We start from the raw sequence: 24,394 nt of genomic DNA, 5'->3' as shown, positions 1-24,394 counted from the left end.
ACCAAGAGGAATGTTTTGAGCATGAACTCTATCTACTAAATAACAAAAAATACTTACCTTCAAAATCGCGAATCCTTTCTCTCAGACCCTTCGTAGATGAGAAGAGTATCCTCCGAGTAGGCGGACGTATTCAGAATTCATCTGAAATATTTAGTAAAAAGCATCCCATTATATTGGACTCTAAAATGCATACCTACATGATGGCAAAAATGACGGACGTAATAAAATGCAACTCGTGCAATATTGTAATAGACGAATTATTGGCTTACGTGCAAAATAAAGTGTCGATAATTGACGCGATAACACTTGTGCGAATATGTAAATCCGCGTTCACTAGTGACGAAATCAAGAAATCTAAATCCTTGTTGTTTGATTCCATTTCAACGGATGCTCGTAAAATTACCAGGAAGAGTAAGGGCAAGGAGGAACGTGATCTTGTGGATATAATAAATGTGTTTAGGTCGACAGAACCAGATGTGGTCCCTATATTTGTCGCGCGGCAACTTGAACGTCTACCGCCGATTCTTTTTAACAGCCTAGATTGTACCAAATTATTAAAAGATATGTTGAAGATGCAAAACGATTTGGACGAAATTAAAACGTCATATGTGACCCTTCAACAACTAGACAGGCTAAAAGAAGAACTCCAAGTGGCCAAAAATAATTATTTGCCGCCTTCGTCGATATGTAACGTAAATACGAAACGAGGGGCCTGGGCTGTTGATACTTTTGACAGTGGACCTATGGGCATTTTACAGTGTAACTCGACGGTTATAGAAAACTGCGAAGTGGCTAAACAAGTGCCGGGACATGAGAGTGCAAACAGAAGTATTTTGCAGGAGGGTGTGCCGAGATCTTTGCATGACTCATCAGCTTACCAACGGTCGAGCGTCGATAAGGTCGAAAGTGCGCATGCATTGATCGCAGATACCGCACAAACTCACGCTACCGCTACACCGATGCCGCCGGGCGAACGTCAGCTGATCCAGGACGTAAACATAGCTATCGGTACAGCGGATAACGTCTCTTCAATTATAAGTGTGCCGAATAACGATGAAGGATGGAATTTAGTGCAAAGGCGTTCTACACGTACATCGAAATATCGTTTACAGGGAAAGTACGGAGTCGCGACGGGCCTACAGTGTAACTTTAAAGCCGCAGAAAGAAAAGTTCCGCTTCTTATAACGAATGTACATAAAGACACGACGCGGGAGGACGTAATGCAGTACATACGCAAGCAAACCAACGATACTGTGTTCTTACGAGAAATACATACCAAAAACAGACGGGACTATAAGGCGTTTAAAATGTTCGTATCTGAGAATAAACTGCATATGTACTTAGATGAGAAAATATGGCCCGAAAATATTATTTTCAGACGGTTCGTTAATGATAAGTACAAATATCCGAACAGAGTTAACTCTGACGTGGCTGGCATGGACAAAGAAAATAATAAATAGCTGTGATAATAATAGTACTTATAGTTGTAAGTTTGCAAGTTTTAACTGCAAGTCGGTAAAACGTTCCATAAATGGAGTGAGAGAATTATGCCGTACATGCGACGTGATTGCGTTACAGGAAATATGGCTGATGAAAGAAGAAATTCCTTATCTTAGCACCATAGATGGATTATTTGGGTACACAGGAACGTCAGCAATGGACGCTGCATCCGGAATCTTGAGAGGAAGGCCGTATGGCGGCGTGGCTTTGCTGTGGAGAAATAGTGTGTTTTCTAACGTAACAGTGATAAAGTGTGATAGCAATAGGGTATGTGCAATTAAAGTTCTAGTGAAAGATCGTCCCATAATTATTATGAGTGTATATATGCCTACGAATTCAACTATTAATCTGCCGGAATTCACCGATTGTCTGGGTACGGTAAGTGCTATTATAGACGAATATGGCATAGATTCTGTGTACATGCTGGGTGATTTTAATGCTACCCCGGGGGAGCTATTTTATACAGAACTAATGCATTTTTGCGATGAACAAAATTGGTCTTGTATTGACATAGATAAATTAGGTTTAACGTCAAACACGTACACTTTTATTAGTGAAATTCACGGAACGCCTAGCTGGCTCGACCACTGTATCCTGACCCAGGCGGCGGTGCATTCTGTGCGTAATGTATTTGTCAAGTACGATTGTTTCTGGTCGGATCATTTTCCTATAATCGTTGAGTGTGATTTGCGACTCGTTTCTCCTAAGCTGCCGAGTAAAACCGTGTCGGATAAAAAGGTAGTGTGGGGAGAAAGAAGCGAGAAGCAGATAGCACTATATAGTAGGGAAGCTCATGTTAGATTGAGATTTATAGACTTTGATAACGATTTTACTAAATGTGCAGATTGTTACTGTGGCGATGTGACTCATAGGCGTACCTTGGACAATATGTATAAAAATATTGTAACAGCATTGTGTGAGGCAGCAGTATGTGGGAGGGGTAGCAGAGGTAGGGGGGGTAAAGGTCAGCGTGTGGTGGGGTGGAATAAACATGTGGCTGATGCTCATCGGGCGGCTAGGTTGAAATTTGTGGAATGGGTGTCTTGCGGAAAGCCTAGATCTGGTGAAGTATATAATGAGATGTGTGACAGTCGTAGGGTGTTCAAATCACGATTAAAGTGGTGCCAAAACCATGAAGATCAGCTAAAAATGGATGCCCTAGCTGAACAACACTCTAAAGGCGATTTTAGAGGTTTTTGGAAACACACAAAAAAGATGAACGTACGGCCTGGCCTTCCGGTGAGTATTGACGGGGTGAGTGACTCAAAGGGCATAGCGGACATTTTCAAGGACCACTTTCGTGTACAATCACCGCTGGGACCGATGCGTGTGACGCCCGGTGCTCGAACCATAAGTGACATAGTAGGGACAAGATTTACAGCCAAAAATGTCGCTAATGCGATAAAGTCGATCTCAAGAGGCAAATCTCCCGGTCACGACGGTCTGAGCATCGAGCATCTTCAGCATGCTGGTCCACACATATCACGAGTCCTAGCTATGTTTTATAATTTGTGTTTGAGTCATTCATATCTGCCTACAGACATGCTGAAAACGATAGTGGTGCCGGTAGTGAAAAATAAAACTGGAGATTTGACAGATAAGTGTAACTACCGGCCCATTTCTCTTGCGACGATTATTGCAAAAGTGTTTGACGCTATGCTTAATATACAGTTAGGCAAATACTTAAAGCTGCACGATAACCAGTTTGGGTTTCGGCCTCACCTGTCCACAGAAAGTGCCATACTGTGTCTTAAGCATACCGTCAGATATTATACCGATCGCGAGACCCCGATATTCGCATGCTTTCTTGACCTCTCTAAGGCTTTTGATCTGGTGTCCTACGAAGTGCTATGGAAAAAGCTCGAGTCAATTAACCTACCGCTAGAACTAATAAATATCCTTAAGTACTGGTATGGACATCAGGTCAACGCTGTCAGGTGGGCGGGAGCAATCTCTGATCAGTATGGGTTGGAATGCGGGGTGAGACAGGGTGGTCTGACTTCTCCCGCACTCTTCAACCTTTACATGAACGACCTGATTGAGGCGCTAAGCAGGCAGCATGTCGGATGTCAGGTTGACGGAGTTTGCGTTAATAATCTAAGTTACGCAGACGACATGGTGCTGTTGAGCGCGTCAGTCTGTGGTCTTAGAAGATTATTAAAAATATGTGAGGGGTACGCGGTGAGTCACGGCTTGAGGTACAATGTGACGAAGAGCCAATACATGGTCTTTGAGGCCCGCAATAGCAAGCTATCGAACGTACCACCTGTTAGCCTTAACGGAGCACTCTTAGACAGAGTACAGAGTTTTTAAGTACTTAGGGCATATTGTTACTGCGGACCTCAAGGATGATGCCGACATGGAGCGGGAGCGGAGGGCGTTGTGCGTGAGAGCGAATATGTTGGCTCGCAGGTTTGCTCGTTGTAGTAGGGACGTGAAGATAACGCTTTTCAAGGCGTACTGCACGTCGCTGTACACGTGCGGACTGTGGGCAAACTACACGCAGAGATCGTACAACGCGCTCCGCGTTCAGTACAATAACGCGTTCAGGGCAGTGGTGGGGCTGCCCCGCTACTGCAGTGCCTCGGGCATGTTTGCGGGGGCCCGCACGGCCTGTTTTCACGCCTCCATGCGCATGCGCGCCGCCGCGCTGGTGCGGCGCGTGCGTGCCAGCTCTAACACTGTCCTGGCGATGATTGCAGACCGGCTCGACTGTCCCTACATCACCCACTGTTGTGATAGGCATGTGAGGACAGGCGTCGGCTAGCAGTATAGCATAGCATAGGCATAATTATTATAAATTGTAAATTTATTGTATATTGTAGTGTTCTTTAGTGTCTATTTCTATTATAATGTGTGTGTTTGTTTTGAATGTTGTACAAATATGAGCCAAATAGCTTGAAATAAATAAATTTTAATTTTTTAATTTTTTTTTTAAAAATCATTTTACCAAACTACTTTTCATACAAGAACACAAAAAATTGTGCCATGGAGGTGCTCAGCTTTTACTGACTAACGTCAGACAATTGTACTGGCCTGTTGCTGGAAGAAGATTAGCGAAATCCACTGTAAACAATTGTAAAATTTGTAAAATACTTAAAGCTAAACCTATTATACCAATAATGGGAAACTTACCCTCCGCTCGAGTCAATCCTAGCTTCGCTTTCGAGGTTACCGGTATAGATTTCGCTGGTCCATTTCCGACTCGTGATCGAAAGGGACGTGGTTGCAAAATAATTAAAAGTTATTTATGTATATTCGTCTGCTTTGCAACCAAAGCGATTCATTTGGAAATTGCATCAGACTTGAGTGCAGAGGCATTTATCATGTGTTTAAATCGTTTTATCTCTCGCAGAGGAAAGCCCAGTGTAATCTATTGTGATAATGGCCGAAATTTTGTGGGCGCAAATAATGAATTTAAAAGATTCTTAGACTCTTGCGGTGAATCCATCTCGTCATATGCTGCCGGTGAATTCATAAATTTCAAGTTCTCACCTGCTTATTCATCGCATTTTAACGGACTTAGCGAAGCCGGTGTAAAGGCTGCCAAACATCATTTAACGCGTATGATAGGGAACACTAACTTCACTTTTGAACAATTATCGTCTTTATTTGCACAAGTCGAGGCAATCCTAAATTCTAGACCTATTACTCCCCTATCAGCCGATCCTACAGACCTTTATCCTTTGTGTCCCGGGCACTTCCTGATCGGTAAACCGCTCACTTCATTGCCATCGCCCACACTTACCGAAATCAACCCAAATCGTCTAAGAAAATACGAGCAAATTGAGCAGATCCGACAACAGTTTTGGGAGAGATGGCGCACTGAATATTTGAACGAGCTGCAGCAACGATCAAAGTGGCGCATTAACCAGGGAAAACTCGCTGAAGGCGATATGGTGGTACTCAAGGAGGCCAATCTACCACCACTCAAATGGCGAATGGGCCGCATTCATCGACTGTATCCAGGAGCCGATGGTATAGCTCGCGTCGCAGATGTGAATACGTCTAAGGGTCTCATCCGCCGTGCTGTCACAAATCTCTGCCCGCTACCTAATGATGAGCGTGAAGAAGCTACTCGAAAACCCACAGTTTCCGAGGGGGGGAAGATGTCTACACTCACCCTTACCTAGCTGCTGGACGAGAGAGGGGACGGACGCGCGGGAGGAGTACATATGACTTTTTGCATATCATTACGAATCCATCTACGGCACGATCAAGCGCTGCCTTGTACTTAACATTTTAAACATACCAAATTCTGTTATACATATATACAATTTTGTGGAAGCTTATTATACTTATATCTACTGAGAACCGTCTAATTCATTGACGAGCCCCGAATTGTCGAACACATGCTAAAGGCTAGCAAGCTAACATGGCAAAGCTAAAGGTTTAGGAATTGTCAGTTGCCAACATGGACTTTACTAACTTGCCAACAACGAACTTGATTAACTATATAAGTTCGTGTCATCCACGATGACGCCCAGATTAGTCAAATCTAACCTTTAATGACATGTCATTATGAGCTAAGAAACGCATATTCGTGAATGACACAATATATAGAAGTCTGATTAGTCTGTGGAGCTCAAAAAACCCCTTCGTGTATTGTGCCGCAAACGACTGAACTGTACTGCGCGCAGCTTGACAACTTCAAATAGTGCAATTATGGAAGGTAGAAGCAAGGAACAAAATCTCCATATACCAAAAAATATCCGACAAAAAACCATAAATATGTGGCGCTACAATACCTAGAATACTTGAGAAAATCTGATCATAGACAGCGCACTTCACTCCGTCAATAACGCCTGGGTTCTTAGCTACTCTGGAGAGATTTGGAACTATTATTTATAGGTAGCTGACAGCTGGACAGTTTTGCAACAATTCTGCCTAAGGAGTTTCTGTTCCTTGCCTCTACCTTCCATAAGTGCAATACCGCGCAACAACAACGTAGACAATATAGACTTTAGCCAATCAAAACTTTTAGTGACCAATTACGACTTATTTTAGAGCCAGCTTTGTGGGTACTGGTTAATTAATTAATTATTCATAGCTGCGGGCGGATTATTTTTATTTTGAAGGGATAACTGTCAGTGTTACGTGTCACATAACAGTCATGAAGACCGTTTGTTGAAGTTAAAATCACGTCAAAAAAGGCTCGTCTATATATATTCCGTCGCTGCCTCCCACCGATGATATCTACGGGGACCCGCCATTTTGCGATTATTCGGTGGTCTGACTCGGCGCCCGGGGCGGTGAATTTGATCAAATGACGTATATACATAGATTTAGGAATGATGGAAAGGATTATGTAGTTTAATAATGGACCAGGATCTCTAGAACATCTGTATATGCAGTTCGACTTCTGATTCTTGTAGAGGTGTTCCTCCTATGTTTTAAGAAACTCAATGTTGCCAGAGTGAAAATAGAACTATGGAAATATTTTTTTTTGATCGAATTCACTGTAATCTTTCCAGATATTGGTTGGAATGTGCCCTTGCATACGTTCCGTGCATTTTTTTTTTTCATGACATTTGCCCAAAGTCCGCAGCAAGCTTCGGCATTCGGCTGAGCTTGCTGCGGACTCTTAAGCAACTACAATTTTGCATTAGACTCTTAAGTTTAAAGATAACATGTACTGGGACAAGCATTTCATTTTGACGTCCAAAAAGAGAGAACTTACTAACAATTTTGTGGTTTTAAACTGAAATAAATGTCTTAAAAGTACTAAGAAAATTTATATAGAACCACTTGACATGAAAACAAAGTAAAATATTATCTGAAAATAATTTAATTTGATGGCGGGATAACTTGACTCTTTTTTGAGGGACTGGCCGGTCGTAGCTCAAAACCGGGATGAGTGGAAGAAAAGGGGGGAGGCCTTTGCCCAGCAGTGGGACACAATGGGCTCGTTATATAATTTAATTTGTTCTAATACTTCTAATAATTTTGTGGTTTTTCTATAACTTCTGACATCGGTGTACGTAATCAGGTTCGCAGGTGACTGTTGACGCGGCGGTTTGGCGGCCATCTTTATCCCAGAGGAATTGTATTTCCGTTTTGTTACAATTCTGTTTTTATTGACAGCTGCTTTATTGCATTGTGATTTTTATTACAATGAAATCTATAGAATCGTGAAGAAAGTCTTATAATAAAATCAGTATTGTGAACTATGAGGTGTTTTTATTTATATTTTTATATTTATCAACTCTCTGTAGAGTCAGAGATGAAAATTGACATCATGATCATTTAGTTCAATAATTTTTGTTATAATCAATTCTAGATTATTTAAGGGTCGCCCTCATGTTTTCAACTATGCGTTTATCCAAAAACTTCTTGCCTCGCACAGCTAAACTGTAGAAATTGTTTAGTTATATCATTTTTGTTATAATCAATGCTAGAATTTATTATTTAACGGTCACCCTCGAGTTTTTATCCGTGCGTTTCTCCAGAAAGTTCCTGCCTCACACAACTAAACTGCGGTCCGGACCGATACAACTTTCAAACCTTCAACGAAAGAGCATACTCTCATCTTTAAGACCGGCAACTGACATACAACCCCTCTAGTGTTGCGGGTGTCCATGGGCGGTGGTAAATCGCTTACCATCAGCTGATCCGTCTGCTCGTTTAACTCCTATATCATAAAGAAAATACGAACCTAACTGACGACATACAATCGAAGTTTAGCTCTAAAAGGAATGGACCGGCCATATCTGTCGCAGGGATGACCGATGGGGCCCCAGCGACTACTGTTCTGGAGACTTCGACTGGGAAGCCGAGGGGACGGAAAATCCCGAGCCAGATGGTCGGACTTATGGCCGAAAGGTATCATATTTCGGCGGTTTCGTGGGAATCTGCCGAATTCCGCACCAGAACAGGTGGCGCAACCGAAAACTGCGTCGTCAAAATGATATTTATATTTTAAGATTTTTGTTATTGTATGTACGTTAGTCTGTAAGGATTGGATTAGATTAGATTTATTTATTTCTAAAAAGACACAGTATTTTACACACAAGGATAAAACAAAGGCTTTCACTAAAAGATCGACAACTTAACATTAAAACGGAAATAAAAAATATAAAAATTTAAAATTAATAAATAAAACAATGTCACGACAAAAAAGAAATGTCAATGCATACATATGTAAATTTGATGACAATGCAATATTATGGTACCATCGAACTGATCTGATGATGGAGACAGGAGGTGGCTATAGGAACCCTGTTATAAAACATCGCAGCCTAATTGTGTTTGGGTTCGTTAGAATTATCTAGATGATTTCTAATTGCTTGTTGAAAGAAAAGTACAGTCAGCGAGAAAAGCTTGTATCAAAAATGAAATTTTTGACAAGAATCTTATACTCTTAACAAAGTAGTCATAATTCTAGTGATACCTTTAGACACTTCGAGTTTCTCGCCAAGAAACATACCCCAGACGAGAACCCCGTAGCGTGTAAACGGGCCTGCAGAGAGTAATACGACGCAGGTGGAAAAGCTGAATGGGAACACAATTAACCCGAATCCGGGAACAAAGGCCGTTGTTACACGCTTCCCATTTACTTTCTTTGTTTATTAAGATTAAGGACTTGGCTATTTTAAAGGTAAAACAAAGGATCGATATGGTATTATATGTACAGTGACGGACTTTAATTAATGGGCCATTTGGGGTTCAGGCTAACTTGTTTTCACGCCACTGTTCGGAAATGTGGTAATAGATGGACTAAAACTAAGCTAGAAAGTAGACAATAGCTGTAGCACCTGAACCACCATCTACAATTTTTCATTGTTATCACCATCTGTCATTGGTCATCATTGTTATCATCATCTGTCATTGGTCATCATTGTTATCATCATCTGTCATTAGTGATGGTAAAAGGTCTCTTTTAGCGCAACTTTTTCCTACAAAAATGAAATTAGGTTATTCATATGACAAACTGTTTAAAAAAAGAAACGTCAAAACCATTCAGTTCACGCTAAAAGCGTTTTTACTTCTGTAGATGTTTGTTTAAAAAAAAACGCTTCTTAGTTTGGAGTCGGTTTGACGCAAACAACAGAAAAAACGCCTCTTTATAGTGATAAAAAAAGTAAATAAGGCGGGATCGGAAAATACTTACTGAATTGGATAGTGTACATTTTGTTTGACTTAAAAATACAAGAAACACGCTATAAAAATGAGTTCTACTAGTGAAGAAAATATAAATGTTCCTGGCAAAAATACATCGCTTTCTTTTAACTTTCGTGATAGATTTCAAATCATGATATGCAATTTTATGTTTCATGATATTGCACGATTTCTGTTAAGTGTACGCAATAAAGTAAAATAAAATAAAAATTGTCTTCACGCCAAATAAATGTTAATTCCTATTAAAGTACTTATAGTTATGCAAATGCAGTAGTCGTGAAAAGCACTATGTGATGCCTCGGCCGGAAACGCTAAAGATGGACTCATATGATTTGACCTCAAACTCACTAGTCCATCTATAAACGGTTTTCTGGCCTCTCCAATGTACTATCGTCAATACGAACGGTATGAATTGTCCCATGTAAAATAAACCATAAATGGCTTAAAAAATGAAAGTCCGTGACTGTACCTTAGGGTGAATGGGGATCTATTATTTGTGTTGGTTAAGATTCGAATCCTTTTCGGTGAAGGAAAACATCGTGAGGAAACCGGACTAATCTCAATAAGGCCTAGTTTACCCTGTGGGTTGGAAGGTCAGATGGCAGTCGCTTTCGTAAAAACTAGTGCCTACGCCAATTCTGGGGATTAGTTGTCAAGCTGGAAATTTCCAGTAAAAACTAGTTAATCCGGCCGAAAAATCGCCAAAACAAATAAACGTTGTAATACAACAAATAAACGTTGTTGTACAAATAAACATAAGCAATGCACGTGCATAGGAAGCTTGCAGATAGCTATGAAGTGAACCAATTAGCCCCACATGCCCCACGGCTTATTCGATTCCCGGTAACGAGGTTCGACACCCGCCCTAAACTAAATCCCGTCACGGTGTATTGGATCGGACGGGATCTGGTTATAGCCATAGTCAAATTGGTGTTAAGGCGACGTCGGGCTAGATCGATTTGTGAATTTCGAAATTGTCAACTGCCAATATTTTTCATATTGACGTTAGGTAGGTGCACAAAATTATATTTTGCCCTGAGATAATGTGCATCATATACCGGGTGTGGCTTCTAACAGGACCAAAAAATTAAACTGTACGCTGTACTCCTCAAACAGACAAACATTTGTTAAGCAACTTTTAAAAATAACGTTTATTTTGATTTTTAGAACACTTTAAAGTTTATTCTAAGACGCAATGTATTGTGATTTTTGTTTAAAGCGTTACAATCAACGTCAATTACTGATGACTGTTTTCGAATTTTTGTGGTGGAATATTTTCTTGAGTTGGGTTTGAAAATCCATACCACTGACAGACCAAATAAAACATTGTCAAGGTATACCTAAAGTTCGAATTCACGACCATACCAGCGCTTCTACGTACTTTTTGAAATAGGCTTACACACAATAATAACTACGTGGATTAGTTATTCTGTGCCTGTGGTCCACCCGCAAAACGCAAACACAAAGTCCCTGACTCATAGCTTTCGAAACCACGCAAAACGCCAACAAAACAACATTACCGGCCTAGGCCAGAAAGGCTCATCTTTATAACAATCTCTTGCTGACATAATGCTTTTTTGTAACGGAGGTTGAGCACGCTTGAAATTATAACAGAAAGCTTATTAAGGTGCTTTGGGGTTATTTCGTCATTTTTTAGATGAGAGTCTTAGTGCAAGGTGCTTAAAATATCTGAACACGCCTTTTGTAAGGTGCTAGAACGGCTATGAGTGCGTGTTCAGATATTTTTGAGCGCCTCGGCACCTCCGATATATTTGATGGCGACTGTACTTAATAACTTAATATTCATGATAAGGTTTAAAAATTGCAATGATACATCCATTTTATTAACTCATAGAAACGGGACTTAATCGCGTATTAAGTTTTATATTTACCTTCAACATTTCGAGGACGGAGTTGTCCCCATGGTCTCGGAAAAGATTGGCTAAAGGCCCTAATACAAAGTAATTGACCGGGACCTACTCTTTTGAAATAAAGAAAAATATGATTTTCGAATTGAATGTGTTTAAATTTACCCGAACGCACCTCAAACGCGGAAGTAGCCCAAAATAATTACACAGAGGCTTCGCGTGATTCCCGAACGTTACCGAATGCATTGGCGGACAAACTAACTGTACACCAAGTTAAAAAAACAAACGGCCAAAAATGGAACTAAATTATTCCATACTTTTATAAATTTACGCGACGACAGTGGCGCTAAAAGGCGAGAATGGGGAAAAGTTGGTTGTAATTTCCGGTGGAGATGGAGTTTTTTAATTTATTTAAATCGTCAAGGGACGGATAGATTCACGAGGGATAGTCGAAGGTTAGTTGGTATATAAGTACACTATAAAAATAATAGTAAGGGTGACGTGTAGTTTTAGATTACAAGCTAGTTTATATGTAGTTACAGTAATACCCCGCTTTACGCGATCCCGGATAACGCGGATTCGCTATAACGCGGTTTTTAGATTTTCGCGCTAAATTGCCCCGCTTTACGCGAGTGCACTATTGGTCACTGAATTGATAGTATCTGATTGGTTATTTACTTGGCCGTGGCACATCGCGCCACCTCGGATGGTAATCTACATTCTAACTATAAATATTATTGCGTTATTGGATGTTCGGCTTACTCTTCTTTTAGGAGGTAATGGTACTGGGGATTTCAAGCTAAAACCGTTGCTGGTTTATCAGTCAGAAACACCGCGTGCAATGAGATGCACGAATAAGAGCACTCTACCAGTATTTTAATACCAGAAGTCAAAGATTACTGCGTCAGAAATGAACTTCCACGGAAAGTGCTGTTGCTCCTGGATAACGCTCCACGCTGGTGCATGTCCAACCAACTTTGTATTATCCGCGAGATTTAGAAGTTCAATTGATGTACCTGCCACCAAATACTACATCACTCTTGCAGCCCGGATCGAAGGTAAAAAGCCACTCAGAAAACAATAGGTAGACTTAATTACCTAAGCAGGTAGATAATGTGCTCTTGTTCCTTATACTCATAATCATTTATTAATTATAATATGATTATATATTACACGACGAAATTTGATTTACATAAGACAGATTATATTATTATTACAGTTTCGGGTAGTATAAATAATTCAAATATAAATGTTAATTACTTTTACAGTAGTAAGCAATATACATATAATATTAATTGGACAATATTTAATTGATTTCTGGGGCATTTCGTACCTTATCACAATAAATGTAATCTGAAAATCGCCAGGGTTCCAATATTATTGTCACTGTGATTAAGTTTTTTTTTACATATGTGTAGATGCAATATTATGGATGTCTGTATCAAATTTTAGATCCCAAGCATAAAAAAAAACTCATTTTTATAAAAATATTAATAAGTTATAGAAAATATCACATCCATCTGAACAACGATCTCAATTTTTATACCTACTTACAACCCTCTAACACCCGCAAAACAGAAATGACAAAAGAAAATACATTAAACCTTTTCCTCAGTCGTCCTCTCACGTTATCTGGAAAACAATACTAAGTACACGACCCTTACCGTAAATCTTCCCTGTCAAATGATTGTCACATTCGCCCCTGTATGCAAGATCACGCTCACTCGATAGAGCATTTAAACATGGCACAACCCATGCGTTGACGCATTCGCGCTTAATAAAAAAAACCGGCCGAGTGCGAGTCGGACTCGCACATGAAGGGTTCCGTACCATTATCTATAAAAACGGTCACCCATCCAAGTACTGAACCCGCCCGACGTTGCCTTAACTTCGGTGATTGGATGACAACCTCGAGATTGCAAAAAAATATTTATTTTATTCTGTTTTTAGTATTTGTTGTTATAGCGGCAACAGAAATACATAATCTGTAGAAATTTCAACTGCCTAACTATAACGGTTTATGAGACACAGCCTGGTGACAGACGGACGGACGGACGGACAGCGGAGTCTCAGTAATAGGGTCCCGTTTGATCCTTTGGGTACGGAACCCTAAAAAGATATCATAGAACAAGATATCCGTATTCAATTTATAAATACATTACAATACACAATTAATATATTAAGGGCCTGTTTCACAATATCCAATTAAAGAATGGGATAGCTAATTAACAAATAAATTAACTGCCAGATAAAATTCCTGCAAAACTTTAGAACCTTATCCACCAGTTAAGCTCATAAGCTTATTTGAAGATTGTGAAACGGCAACGATGAATTTGTTTGTCAGATAAGTGGCAAGTAGCTTATTCCAGACTTGGACACTGCAAAACAGGTCCTTCGGTAATGGTTATGGTTTAATAATGTATTTCTCCAAAAGAATATTACAATTCACTTACATAGAGAAATACAAACAATCATAATATACATTATTTACATAGTGCACGAATAGCATAAAATATATTCTAAAACAAAACAACTTATTTATTTTTGTAAGAAAAAAGTGGGTACATAGTGTGAATCGGCAACTGGTAAGCCAAGTACAAGTACAGTACAATGAGATTGTCATCGCGCGAGCGCGGGCGGACCGGGTTGTCGCGCAGACCAGCGTAACGTGACCGAGACTCGTGACCGGTCCTTCAGTAAATAACAAAAACTAAAATATTTTTTAATAGTCTCTTAAAATACACAATTAAAATAGGTACATAGACATTATGAATTTAATAAAATTATCACTTTTCATAATGTGCTTGTGGCTCATATGATTTTGCCCAGTAACCAAAATATCTGGTTGTCATTCTGTAAAGGTAACTGAGGCTCCATCCGCGTGAGATACGGGCTGTTTTATTTGTACAGATACGATATTGTTTCAAAAGGAAATGAATGAAATGGAGCTCGCTTGTATCATTGGCGGGAGTTATTATCAGGGATCGGAACCGGTTTTTTGGAAAAACTTTGAAATAAACATATATTTCGGTTTATTTTATACTCCAAATATAGGACTCCGTTGTGGTTTTAGATAACGACTTCGTATTATTAGATTGCCCAATTAGAAATGAAATAATTAACAAAGAACGAAAAAATACCGTTTTCGTTCCCATACAAAAAATACCGGTTTCCGATCCCTGGTTATTATAACGAATTCATAAAATTTCATTAGTACATTGTGCAACGAGGGGGTAAGTGAAATTTTGGATACGAGGGTGGGTGGAATTAAAGACCCGAGTTTGCAATATTCTTACCCCCGGAGTTACACACAATGTTTTTCATCACACATGCGAAGAAAGAACTAAATTTTAAACGAAATAATTCTTAAATACGGTGACATATCAAACATTCGTCCGCCTTTTTGTAATTTCTTGACAGGTTAGCATCGAGGGCACAGACCTATTCGGCATTCAGCCACGATTGAAAATTATGTAAAAATATTTTAAACGGCTGTTAAATTAATCAAATTATTTAATATCAAACATAAACAAAAATATTAAATTATAAACGTCAATATTTTAAAAGTAAAACTCATTTATGCTATTGGTTTGTATTGTATGAATAAGTGACATTAAAAAAAAGCTATAACTCCCACGGGAACAATATAGGCCTTTGTCCTTCAGTACACCTGCATGAAATAAGAACTTTTTCGAGCAAGTGTGATGAAAAAATATTTGTATTGTGTGGACCTAATATAATGTGTATTGTGTTGACCATTGTTGTCTACAAATAAATAAATGATTATGATTATAAATTCTAGACCTCAAGTCTTATATTGCGAAATCTACTGTCGGATGTCTTTGCTCTCAATAAAGGACGCAATTAGCTAAAAGCCTTTTTTGTGACATATGTTTTATTGATGGTGGAGAAGAAAATAGGAAACATGTGAGATTGCGGTCTTATTGTTCTGCCAGATTTATTCTGAGAAAGAGGTCATTTCGTATGAGTCTGAAATTATTTTATGTACACATTCGTTTATTTGTATACGTAAATAAAATAAAATATTTGATTGATTTTAGTAAACAAAAACCAAATGTATTAATAAGTTTTGTATTTAACCGATTTAAACTAAATATTTTGTATTTATAGAGTAACCTTAGTAAATTGTGCATATTGAGGGACTAAGTCGATTTGTGTGAGGTTTGTCCTGTAATATTATGTCTTTATCTATCTTCTTCTTCCTCGCGTTGTCCCGGCATTTTGCCACGGCTCATGGGAGCCTGGGGTCCGCTTGACAACTAATCCCAAGATTGGCGTAGGCACTAGTTTTTACGAAAGCGACTGCCATCTGACCTTCCAACCCAGAGGGTAAACTAGGCCTTGTTAGGATTAGTCCGGATTCCTTACGATGTTTTCCTTCACTGAAAAGCGACTGGTAAATATCAAATGATATTTCGTACGTAAGTTCCGAAAACTCACTGGTACGAGCCGGGGTTTGAACCGGCGACCTCCGGATTGCAAGTCGCTCGCTCTTACCGCTAGGCCACCATGTATGTATGTATTTATTTATGTATAAACTAAATTGGATTTTCAGTTTATCAGGAAGCAATTAAAAGAAAATAATGAAAACAATTCTCAATACGGAAAAAGTAAGTAGGATAGTCGATCAAATAGGTTTTAATAAGAAAAAAAATTAAGGGTACTCATGAAGTAGGACCCAGGTCCTGCTGGGTCAAATTTATATTTGTTGTCTTGTTTCTGTCCATCTGCCACGCTTATATTGGTGGCTTGCATCAAACAAATGAAAAAATCAAGTCCTATTGCATGATTTGCAAGTATAAAAAAAGTTCAGTAAGTAATAAGCAACTGTTTCGTACTAGTATTTCTGAGATTAAAGTTAATTTATTTTTTACTGTAAAAAAAAAATTTTGGTCACCTTTGTTTTATTCAGGGCAAGTAACTAATTGAATGGCATCGAAGTTTGGTAACTTTTGAAAAATCGTATCTCACTTGAGATGAGAGTGACTTTTTTTTCATAATCAAAGTTCTGTCATAACAGCTAAGGAGGTTTTAACTTTCTTAATAGACATTTGACATTAATGATAACATCCCACATACTTCTTTATCCATTTGTTTGTAGTTAACTAAAAGTTAATTACTATTAACTACATATGTTATATATATAAAACCACTAACTATAAGGGTAGGTGCAGAAAAAGCATAAACATCACTTCTGTGTATTTAATTTATTTTTAATAATATAAAGTCTCTATTTGGTTCAAATTCTATTGTTTCTTAATGACAAAAGGATATATCTCACCTACCAGCAGTTCTTCATTATTTCCATTCAATCAAAGTAAAGAAAAACTTATTCACTTTTTTCAATAACACATAACCTCAAACTATCACAATGGAGTCTATTAAACAATCAATGGCAGAGATGGCTGAAGACTTTAAGAAACAGATGGCAGCCTTCCAGAGTGAAATTGATAAAGCAGCTCCTTCCAGTCCTACTGTCGCTTCAGTGTCAGCCGACTTCAGCACTTTCAGAAGGTTCATTCTGAGTTCTCTGGATGCTTTACAGAAGCAAGTAAATTTCCTTGGACAGCAACTGGATCAGCAAGAGATGCGTTCAAGGCGGAAAATGTTGCTGTTGCATGGAGTGCCTGAGTCTGAGGATGTATCTCCGGTGAGCATGGTGGAGATTCTGAATGGGCATCTTGAGTGCAAGCTATCAGTGGACGATGTGAGGCGCTGTCATCGAGTTGGTAGGCCACGCAATAACAAATCCAGATGCATCCTAATAAAATTCACCGATGTTTCTGTGCGGAATTCTGTCTGGTTCGGCAAGAAGTGCCTCAAGGGGTCCGGTGTCACAGTGTCAGAGTTACTCACGGCGCCGCGTCATGCTGTTTTTATGGCTGCCCGTGAGCGCCTAGGAATACGGAGATGCTGGACCCGCGACGGCAATGTGTTCGTCCTTGATGCGGCGGGTAAGCGATGCTGCGTTACCACTGTTGCGGATGTGGAGCAGTTCCCGGCGGCGACTTCAGACCGTGCTCCGGAAGCTTCTACTGCAGCCAACGGAGCAGTCCAACCACCTGCAGCGAGGGCCAAGAGGAATCAAAGATCGCGCGTTTAGCCTGTAGTTCGATTGAGACTCATCTTCCGTTTTTGTTTCCGGTCGTTTTTGCTAACAGTTTTAACCTCTTGTTTCGGTAGGATTATCTCTCGCCATCAATTGTTTTTCTACCCACTTAGTAATTATTGTTTTGTTCACGTATTGTTATTTTTAATGAGGGTCATTCGTTTATTTGTATATTATGAGTTTGTGGTTCCTGGCGTTAGCGGAGCGACTTGACATTGACAGCTGTCTAATATTTTATTTTATTTTTTTTCTCTAAGTTACCGTTCTGTTCTCGCGGTCCGTTTCACGTTGTGTAAATTTACTAATTGCTAAGCTATGTTTCCACTGTCTTAATGCTACTTAAGTTTTAATCTGTCTTATCTGTAATGTTTTCCTTTTAATTTTGTATTTCTTGTTATTTTAAGTGCGTGAACTGCTGGTGGATAGCGGGTCTGGCGTAACCTCATTGGTTTGTGCCAGCTATAATTTATTTATTTTAGTGTATAGTGCATATTTATAATTTTATCTTCCTTATAATTTAGGTATTTTTTATATTATATTTTATGACATCGGTAAGCGAAAGCGATTTATCTTCGGACCACTTTACATCTTTCTCATCAGATAATGACGATAGTAGTTTTTATAGTCTCCCACCCCCTCTCCGAGACGTTCTTAATAACCAATTAACAGATGTCCCTAAAAATTTGAATATCATACATATTAATGCGCAAAGCATTCCCGCTCATTATAACGACTTTTTAACTACCTTCGATCTCTCCGGAATTCATGCTATCCTTGTCTCGGAATCCTGGTTTAAACCTTGTTTGCCTTCAACCTCCTATTCTTTGCCGGGATTTCATTTAATTCGTAATGATCGCATTGGTAAAGGTGGTGGTGGCGTTGCCATCTACCTTCGGTCTTATATTCCGTATTCTATCATCACCGCCTCAACCTCTTGCATAAACGCCGCTGAATTCCTTTTCATCGAATTAAATATTTCTCACGCTAAAATCCTTCTTGGAGTTTTTTACTCACCCTCTCTACATGTTGATTATTTCTCTTCTTTTGAAAAGGTACTCGAAGATCTCATTCCGTCTTATGATCATCATGTTATCATGGGAGATTTTAACACTTGTCTTTTAAAAAATGATTTCCGTTCAAGGTCATTGAAATCTCTCGTGGAAGCTTGTAACCTTGCTATTTTACCGTCCAATGCCACACACCACTTTCCAAACTGTACTTCTTCACTTCTTGACCTTACTCTTGTCTCGTCTCCTTCTCTTGTTGCGAAGTACAGTCAACACTCTGCTTTAGCCTTTTATTTATCACGACCTACTTTTCCTTTCCTACAAAATTCGTCCCCCAAAACCCAAACCAAAAATTGTCCTCCAGCGCAATTTTAGTCGGCTTGATACCGTTAAGCTTCGTGAAGATGCCTGTGAAATTGATTGGGGCGTGATCGCTGATGCTAGCTCTGTAGATGACAAAGTGGCGATTTTTAATTCCCTCCTCATTCAACTTTACGATACTCATGCTCCAATTCGACCTGTAAAAATTAAACATCCTACGAAGACCCAAACTATTATTATTGGTAGCCCTAAGAACATAGCTAAGGTGAACTTTGAGAGTCTGCCCCCTATATTATTCGATGGGGTTCATATCCCGTACTCGTCCCAAGTAAAGAATCTGGGCGTGATTATGGATCGTACTCTTTCTTGGGGTCCGCAACTTAATGAAGTTGGTCGTAAAATTTTTGCCGCTGTGGGATCTCTTAGGCGTCTCCGCAACTTTCTACCACTTTCAACTAAAACTGCGTTGGCTCAATCGCTTCTTCTTCCTATTTTAGACTATGCCGACATCTCTTATCTCGATCTCTCCGAAGAGCAATTGAATAAGGTCGAACGGCTTCAAAATGTGTGCATTCGCTTCATTTTTGGGCTACGGAAATTTGATCATGTCTCCAGATTCCGGTCACAGCTCAGGTGGTTACCGATCCGTTTCCGACGTAATACTCATATTCTGTCTCTACTCTATAGCACTCTATTTATTCCCAATACTCCTGAATACCTTAAAAAGCGGTTTAGTTTTCTTACGTCTGTCAGGTGTTCTCAGAATCTCCTTCTTGCTCCTCCTCGTTCGTCTACTAAATTCTACCTCAAATCCTTTACTTTCCAGTCTGTAAGGATGTGGAATGCTTTGCCCATTGACATAAGACGTGCTCAATCCCTACCCATTTTTAAAACACGTCTAAAAGAACACTATTTATCTCTCTCTTAGTCATGCTCCTTACACTCATATCTTTTTCTTACCTGGTCGTTATTTTTCTCTTGCTTGATTACTCATTATGTATTTATGTATTTTGTGTAGGTATATGTAGTGTATTATTGTTGCCTATATAATATATGTAGTTTATGTAGTTTATTTCTCATTGTTTGTAGTTTCTATTTACTTATTTTATAAACTTTACACTTATGTGGTTTTGCACTGCCCAATAACTTTATTTCTAGCCACTGAATCGCTATCTGAAGGTTGTCTGGAAGAGATCGCTTTTTAGCGATAAGTCCGCCTGTTGTTACCTACTTACTTATGTCCTTTTTTTTGTTTGTAACATGTATGTTTCTTTGTAGTGCACAATAAAGTATTTTATTATTATTATGTTACTACATATTTAGCATTTTGAAGTACCTATTTCGCAACTCGCATTTAATTATTTTTATTTGTATTATAATTTTTGTTTTCTTCTGTCCATCATTTATCTGTAACACAGCCTTGCCTAGTGCGGAGACCACCGATACCGAGTATGCGCACGTTAAGATAAGTTCATTACATAATAAATATTACATATTGAATACGAGTAAGTCTGTATATAGATTATTTAAGTTAATTGTACCTACTCATCTTAAATATTCTTTTTTTTTCCATTTTTCATTGCCACACTTTATCATTGAAAATGTCACGCAGAGTTAGCTTGGTCAGACTCTATGAATTTGTAATGTAGTGCAGGAATACAGTCAATAATTGACTGCTTTATCCTACAACTGGTTACAGCTGTCAGGTATGACTTACTTGGCTGGCGCGATGGCCCAAAATGAGTCTTGGCCTCCAACATAAGAGCACGCCACTTTGCTCGGTCCAGAGCGGACTCGCGCCAGCCTTCGCTGACGCCGAGCTCACGGAGATCTGCCTCCACTCTATCCGCCCAACGATATTTAGGATGACCAACAGGACGAAGACAGGAGGAGGTATGAAGCAGCACTAGGTAAATGAGGACTACGTTCGCATGAAGAAGCGACCCTCTTAATTTGTCCTAAAGTGTAGTGGCACTGGCAAATAGTGGTATTCCGGACAACGACGCAATTCCGCTGTTTACACCTGGGAGCTCCAGTTTAACTCTCCTAACGCATTTTACCACGCAATGGCAATTTTTGACCTATCTTTAATTGCCTTCAAAAAGTTAGATCCTTAAGACGGTAGTACAAAAAGATCCAAACAAACAAAAACAAATCCATACAAAAAGATCGTTCATACAAAAAGAGAAAATGTTTTTCTAGTTCTGAATATTGTCTAATTTGATATTGTATATGTATTAACCATAGGTACTCGTATGCCCCCTATGTTTGACTTTTTTCGATTTTTGTATTATTATAAAAATTTGGAGCGAAAAACAGTTTTCATACAAATTTTCAATGTTTCTAACTCATATAATATTTAACAATTCGAAAAACTCAAACATAGGGGCATAGCTATGGTTTATATACATCAAATTATGTAATACCTCTGGAATTGGTGGCGTCCATAGGCCACGGAGACTGCTTACCGGCCGGCCGTATGTTTGTTTTCCAACGACTGTATAAAAACAAAAAACTTAAAGTGTAGCAAAGTACAGATGCAGCTGCAGTGGACATCTGAATACCACCTTAAAAGCAGAGGCAGCGCTAGGCGCGGGCAACGCGGGCTACCGCTTTCGGCCTCGCGGTCCGAGCGGCCTCGCACCTCAAACACATAAATTCGAACGCAACGTAAAAATGTATTAGTTTTTTGTTACGCTACCAGAGGGCCTCGCTAAATGTACCTTGCCCACACCAAATTTTGGTCTTGCCCCGCCACTGTTTAAGTTATAGACAGTGGTTCGCCTCTCCTCGTCACAATAGCAATACAACCTTATGTTTGTCGGCCCCTCATAATTTGTATATTAAATTATTTCGTCCCAGTGGAGGCTTTAAACTAAATTAATGTAGTGAACGAACAATACACGGGAATAATTACTGCAGTTTCGTGACATTAAAGTTATTTACGGTTCATATGCTAATTCAATTTGAAACTTAGATTTATTTGGGTATAATGTTGAACTAAAGTGCTTTTAAACTTTGTGACCTCCATTTGAATCCAAATTGACCTCTATTTCAATTAAAACTTTATAATTTTAATAGTGATTTCATATTTCAGAGCAGCTCGCGCGCTTAACTGAACTCACTTAGTAGACAATAATGTTCTGTACCCCTAGTGTACATTTATTCGATAGCGAAACGTGACGTACGCGTTTGCGTTAAGTCTAATTTTGTAGGGGCTTTGGAAACAGCGCGCCAAGCGGGACGTTTTGGAAACTCAAAATCCCATACAAAATTAGACTTAACGCAAACGCATGCGTCACGTCTTGCTATCGAATAAATTTACACTTGGAGTCCTGGTAATCGACGTGACATAAACGAGACCTGAGTTTTTGAGGCATCACTTAAATATGGATATTTTACTTTTTTTGTTTAATATACATATTATTGACATATATATCTAAGGACGGGCCTTACGGGCAATCAGAATGAGGCCAGTACAGCACACGAATTCGAGCCAATCGTGCAGTCTAACGCCACAATGCGATTGGAATTCGTGAGTGACACCACTGAACTAGCACCATTCTTAGTGACCGTAAGGCTCGTCCTTAGATATATCTCAATGATACATAAAACTATTTACAGTACATATGGTGCTACTTTGCCGCACTAGTGCGAAAATTAGCACATTACGTTACTCTGTCGAACATTTAAAGGGCCGTATGTACTGTAAAACGTTGTACAATACATGTGCGAATAGGTAATTCGCAACTCGTGTCGATTTAAAACACTCCCTTCGGTCGTGTTTTAATCTATCGCCACTTGTATCGAATTTCCTATTTTTCGCACTTGTATCATAATGTACTATTAAATAACATACATAAATATTATTTACAGGTATATGAAACTATCAAATTATAAATTATTATACGTAATTATCGAATTTTCCTGTGATTATAATCTTTTTAGTACAGAATTAACGTATTTTAACGTAGTAAAACGGACTGAATATATCTATAAAATATTAGCCTATTTTACCTACCCAAAAAAGTAACTGCCGTTAATAGGTACATTCGAATAAAGCATAATATTTTATTTTTCAAATATTTGTTATTAAAATCTATATCCAATTTTGAAAGTTCAAATAAATAAATATGTGGGGTCAATTTTACACAGATCGACTTAGCCCCAAAGTAAACATGACTTGTATTATGGGTACTAGGCGACGACATATAGTATGTACATACTTACATAGATAAAAACATACTTATATACTTGGAAAACACCCATGACTCAGGAATATCTGTGTTCATCACACAAATTAATGCTCATCCGGGATTCAAACCCAGGACCTTCGGCTTCACAGGCAGGGTCACTACCACTACTGCTAAGAGTTGTTATTAAAATCAAGATCCGATTCTGAAAGCTCGAATGCCGGTTAAAATGCAATATGAGTAATATCAAAACAATTTCACACTCACATTACGAATATCGCCCCAGATTAATAAATACGTTCTCTTTTCTAACAAAGCATTGTTTATACCCAGTTCACTTACAACAAAAACACCTGACGCACGCCATAAAACAGTTTTCTCATAACGCGGAACGCAAGAAATTTCAATTTGCGTTTGACAGACACTATCCTTTCGCCATCCATCGTGAAAAGGGGGGGAAAGGGGGGCCGAGAGACAGAACAAAGAATTTTGTAAAGGTATTCGCCATCATTGTCGAAATTGTATACAACTCGGTATCTATTTTGTTGTTTGACAATTCTGTATATATTTGTATTTGCTGTCGTTATGGTATAAATGGAATGGTAGAATGAAGGGCTAGGAAAGATAGCATTGATTATTGTTTTTGTATTACATATCTACTAAATGACATTTATGCAAAATAAATCAGGAGATGTTTTTAGTCAATATGGGCGAGTCGTCATATTTGAAATTATTATAAGTTTATTTTGTAATAAAATATTTTAAACTTCCTTGTACGTGTGTTGGCATTAGCTGTACCTAAGTTAATTTCGTTATAAATAAAACGATAATTTTAGAACAACGTTCTGAAATCAAATTAACATATATCTATGTATATCGGACCCGGATACGTCCTTAAACTACGTCCAAAAGAGAGGTATTAGGCACTGTGAATGTCATCTCGCTTTGTGTGGTAGGGCACAGCAAAGCGGATGTCATTCCAGATCTAGAGCAGAGCCCAACTGGGGAAGTACCTCCACCTTACAGAAAACCGCAGCCAAATAACACTAGACCCTACTCATAGTGTTGCCGGTGAGTAAGGTTGCCAGAGCCCAACGAGGTTGCGGAGTGTTAGGGTCGGCAACGCGCATATAACACCTCTGGAGTTGCAGGCGTATATAGGCTACTGAGACTGCTTATTACCATCAGGCGGGCCGTATGCTCGTTTGCCACCGAAAATGTCTGGTACTAGAAATTTTAAAACAAATAAATTAGATT

General features: G+C 38.9%; 2 protein-coding genes across 2 annotated transcripts; both read left to right on the top strand.

The window, feature by feature from the left end:
• Window positions 1-209: 209 nt before the first annotated feature.
• On the top strand, window positions 210-1,608 carry LOC133526278 (uncharacterized). Its single transcript, XM_061862829.1, has one exon. The coding sequence runs from the start codon at window positions 210-212 to the stop codon at window positions 1,458-1,460; it is 1,251 nt and encodes a 416-aa protein (XP_061718813.1). The 3' UTR covers window positions 1,461-1,608.
• Window positions 1,609-16,693: 15,085 nt separating this feature from the next.
• LOC133526641 (uncharacterized) lies at window positions 16,694-17,610 on the top strand. The gene has a single exon (XM_061863335.1). It carries the CDS (start codon window positions 16,879-16,881, stop codon window positions 17,608-17,610), a length of 732 nt encoding a protein of 243 aa, XP_061719319.1. The 5' UTR covers window positions 16,694-16,878.
• Window positions 17,611-24,394: the final 6,784 nt, after the last annotated feature.

The sequence above is a fragment of the Cydia pomonella genome, chromosome 16, assembly GCF_033807575.1.
Source record: "Cydia pomonella isolate Wapato2018A chromosome 16, ilCydPomo1, whole genome shotgun sequence".
NCBI lineage: Eukaryota > Metazoa > Arthropoda > Insecta > Lepidoptera > Tortricidae > Cydia > Cydia pomonella.
The sequence above is the reverse complement of the archived record's forward strand: the minus strand, read 5'-3'. Positions and strand labels throughout refer to the sequence as shown.

What these genes read in the sequence shown, in the direction of transcription:
- LOC133526278 (XM_061862829.1), top strand. Translation starts at nt 210, where the DNA reads ATGACGGACGTAATAAAATGCAACTCGTGCAATATTGTAATAGACGAA.
- LOC133526641 (XM_061863335.1), top strand. Translation starts at nt 16,879, where the DNA reads ATGGAGTCTATTAAACAATCAATGGCAGAGATGGCTGAAGACTTTAAG.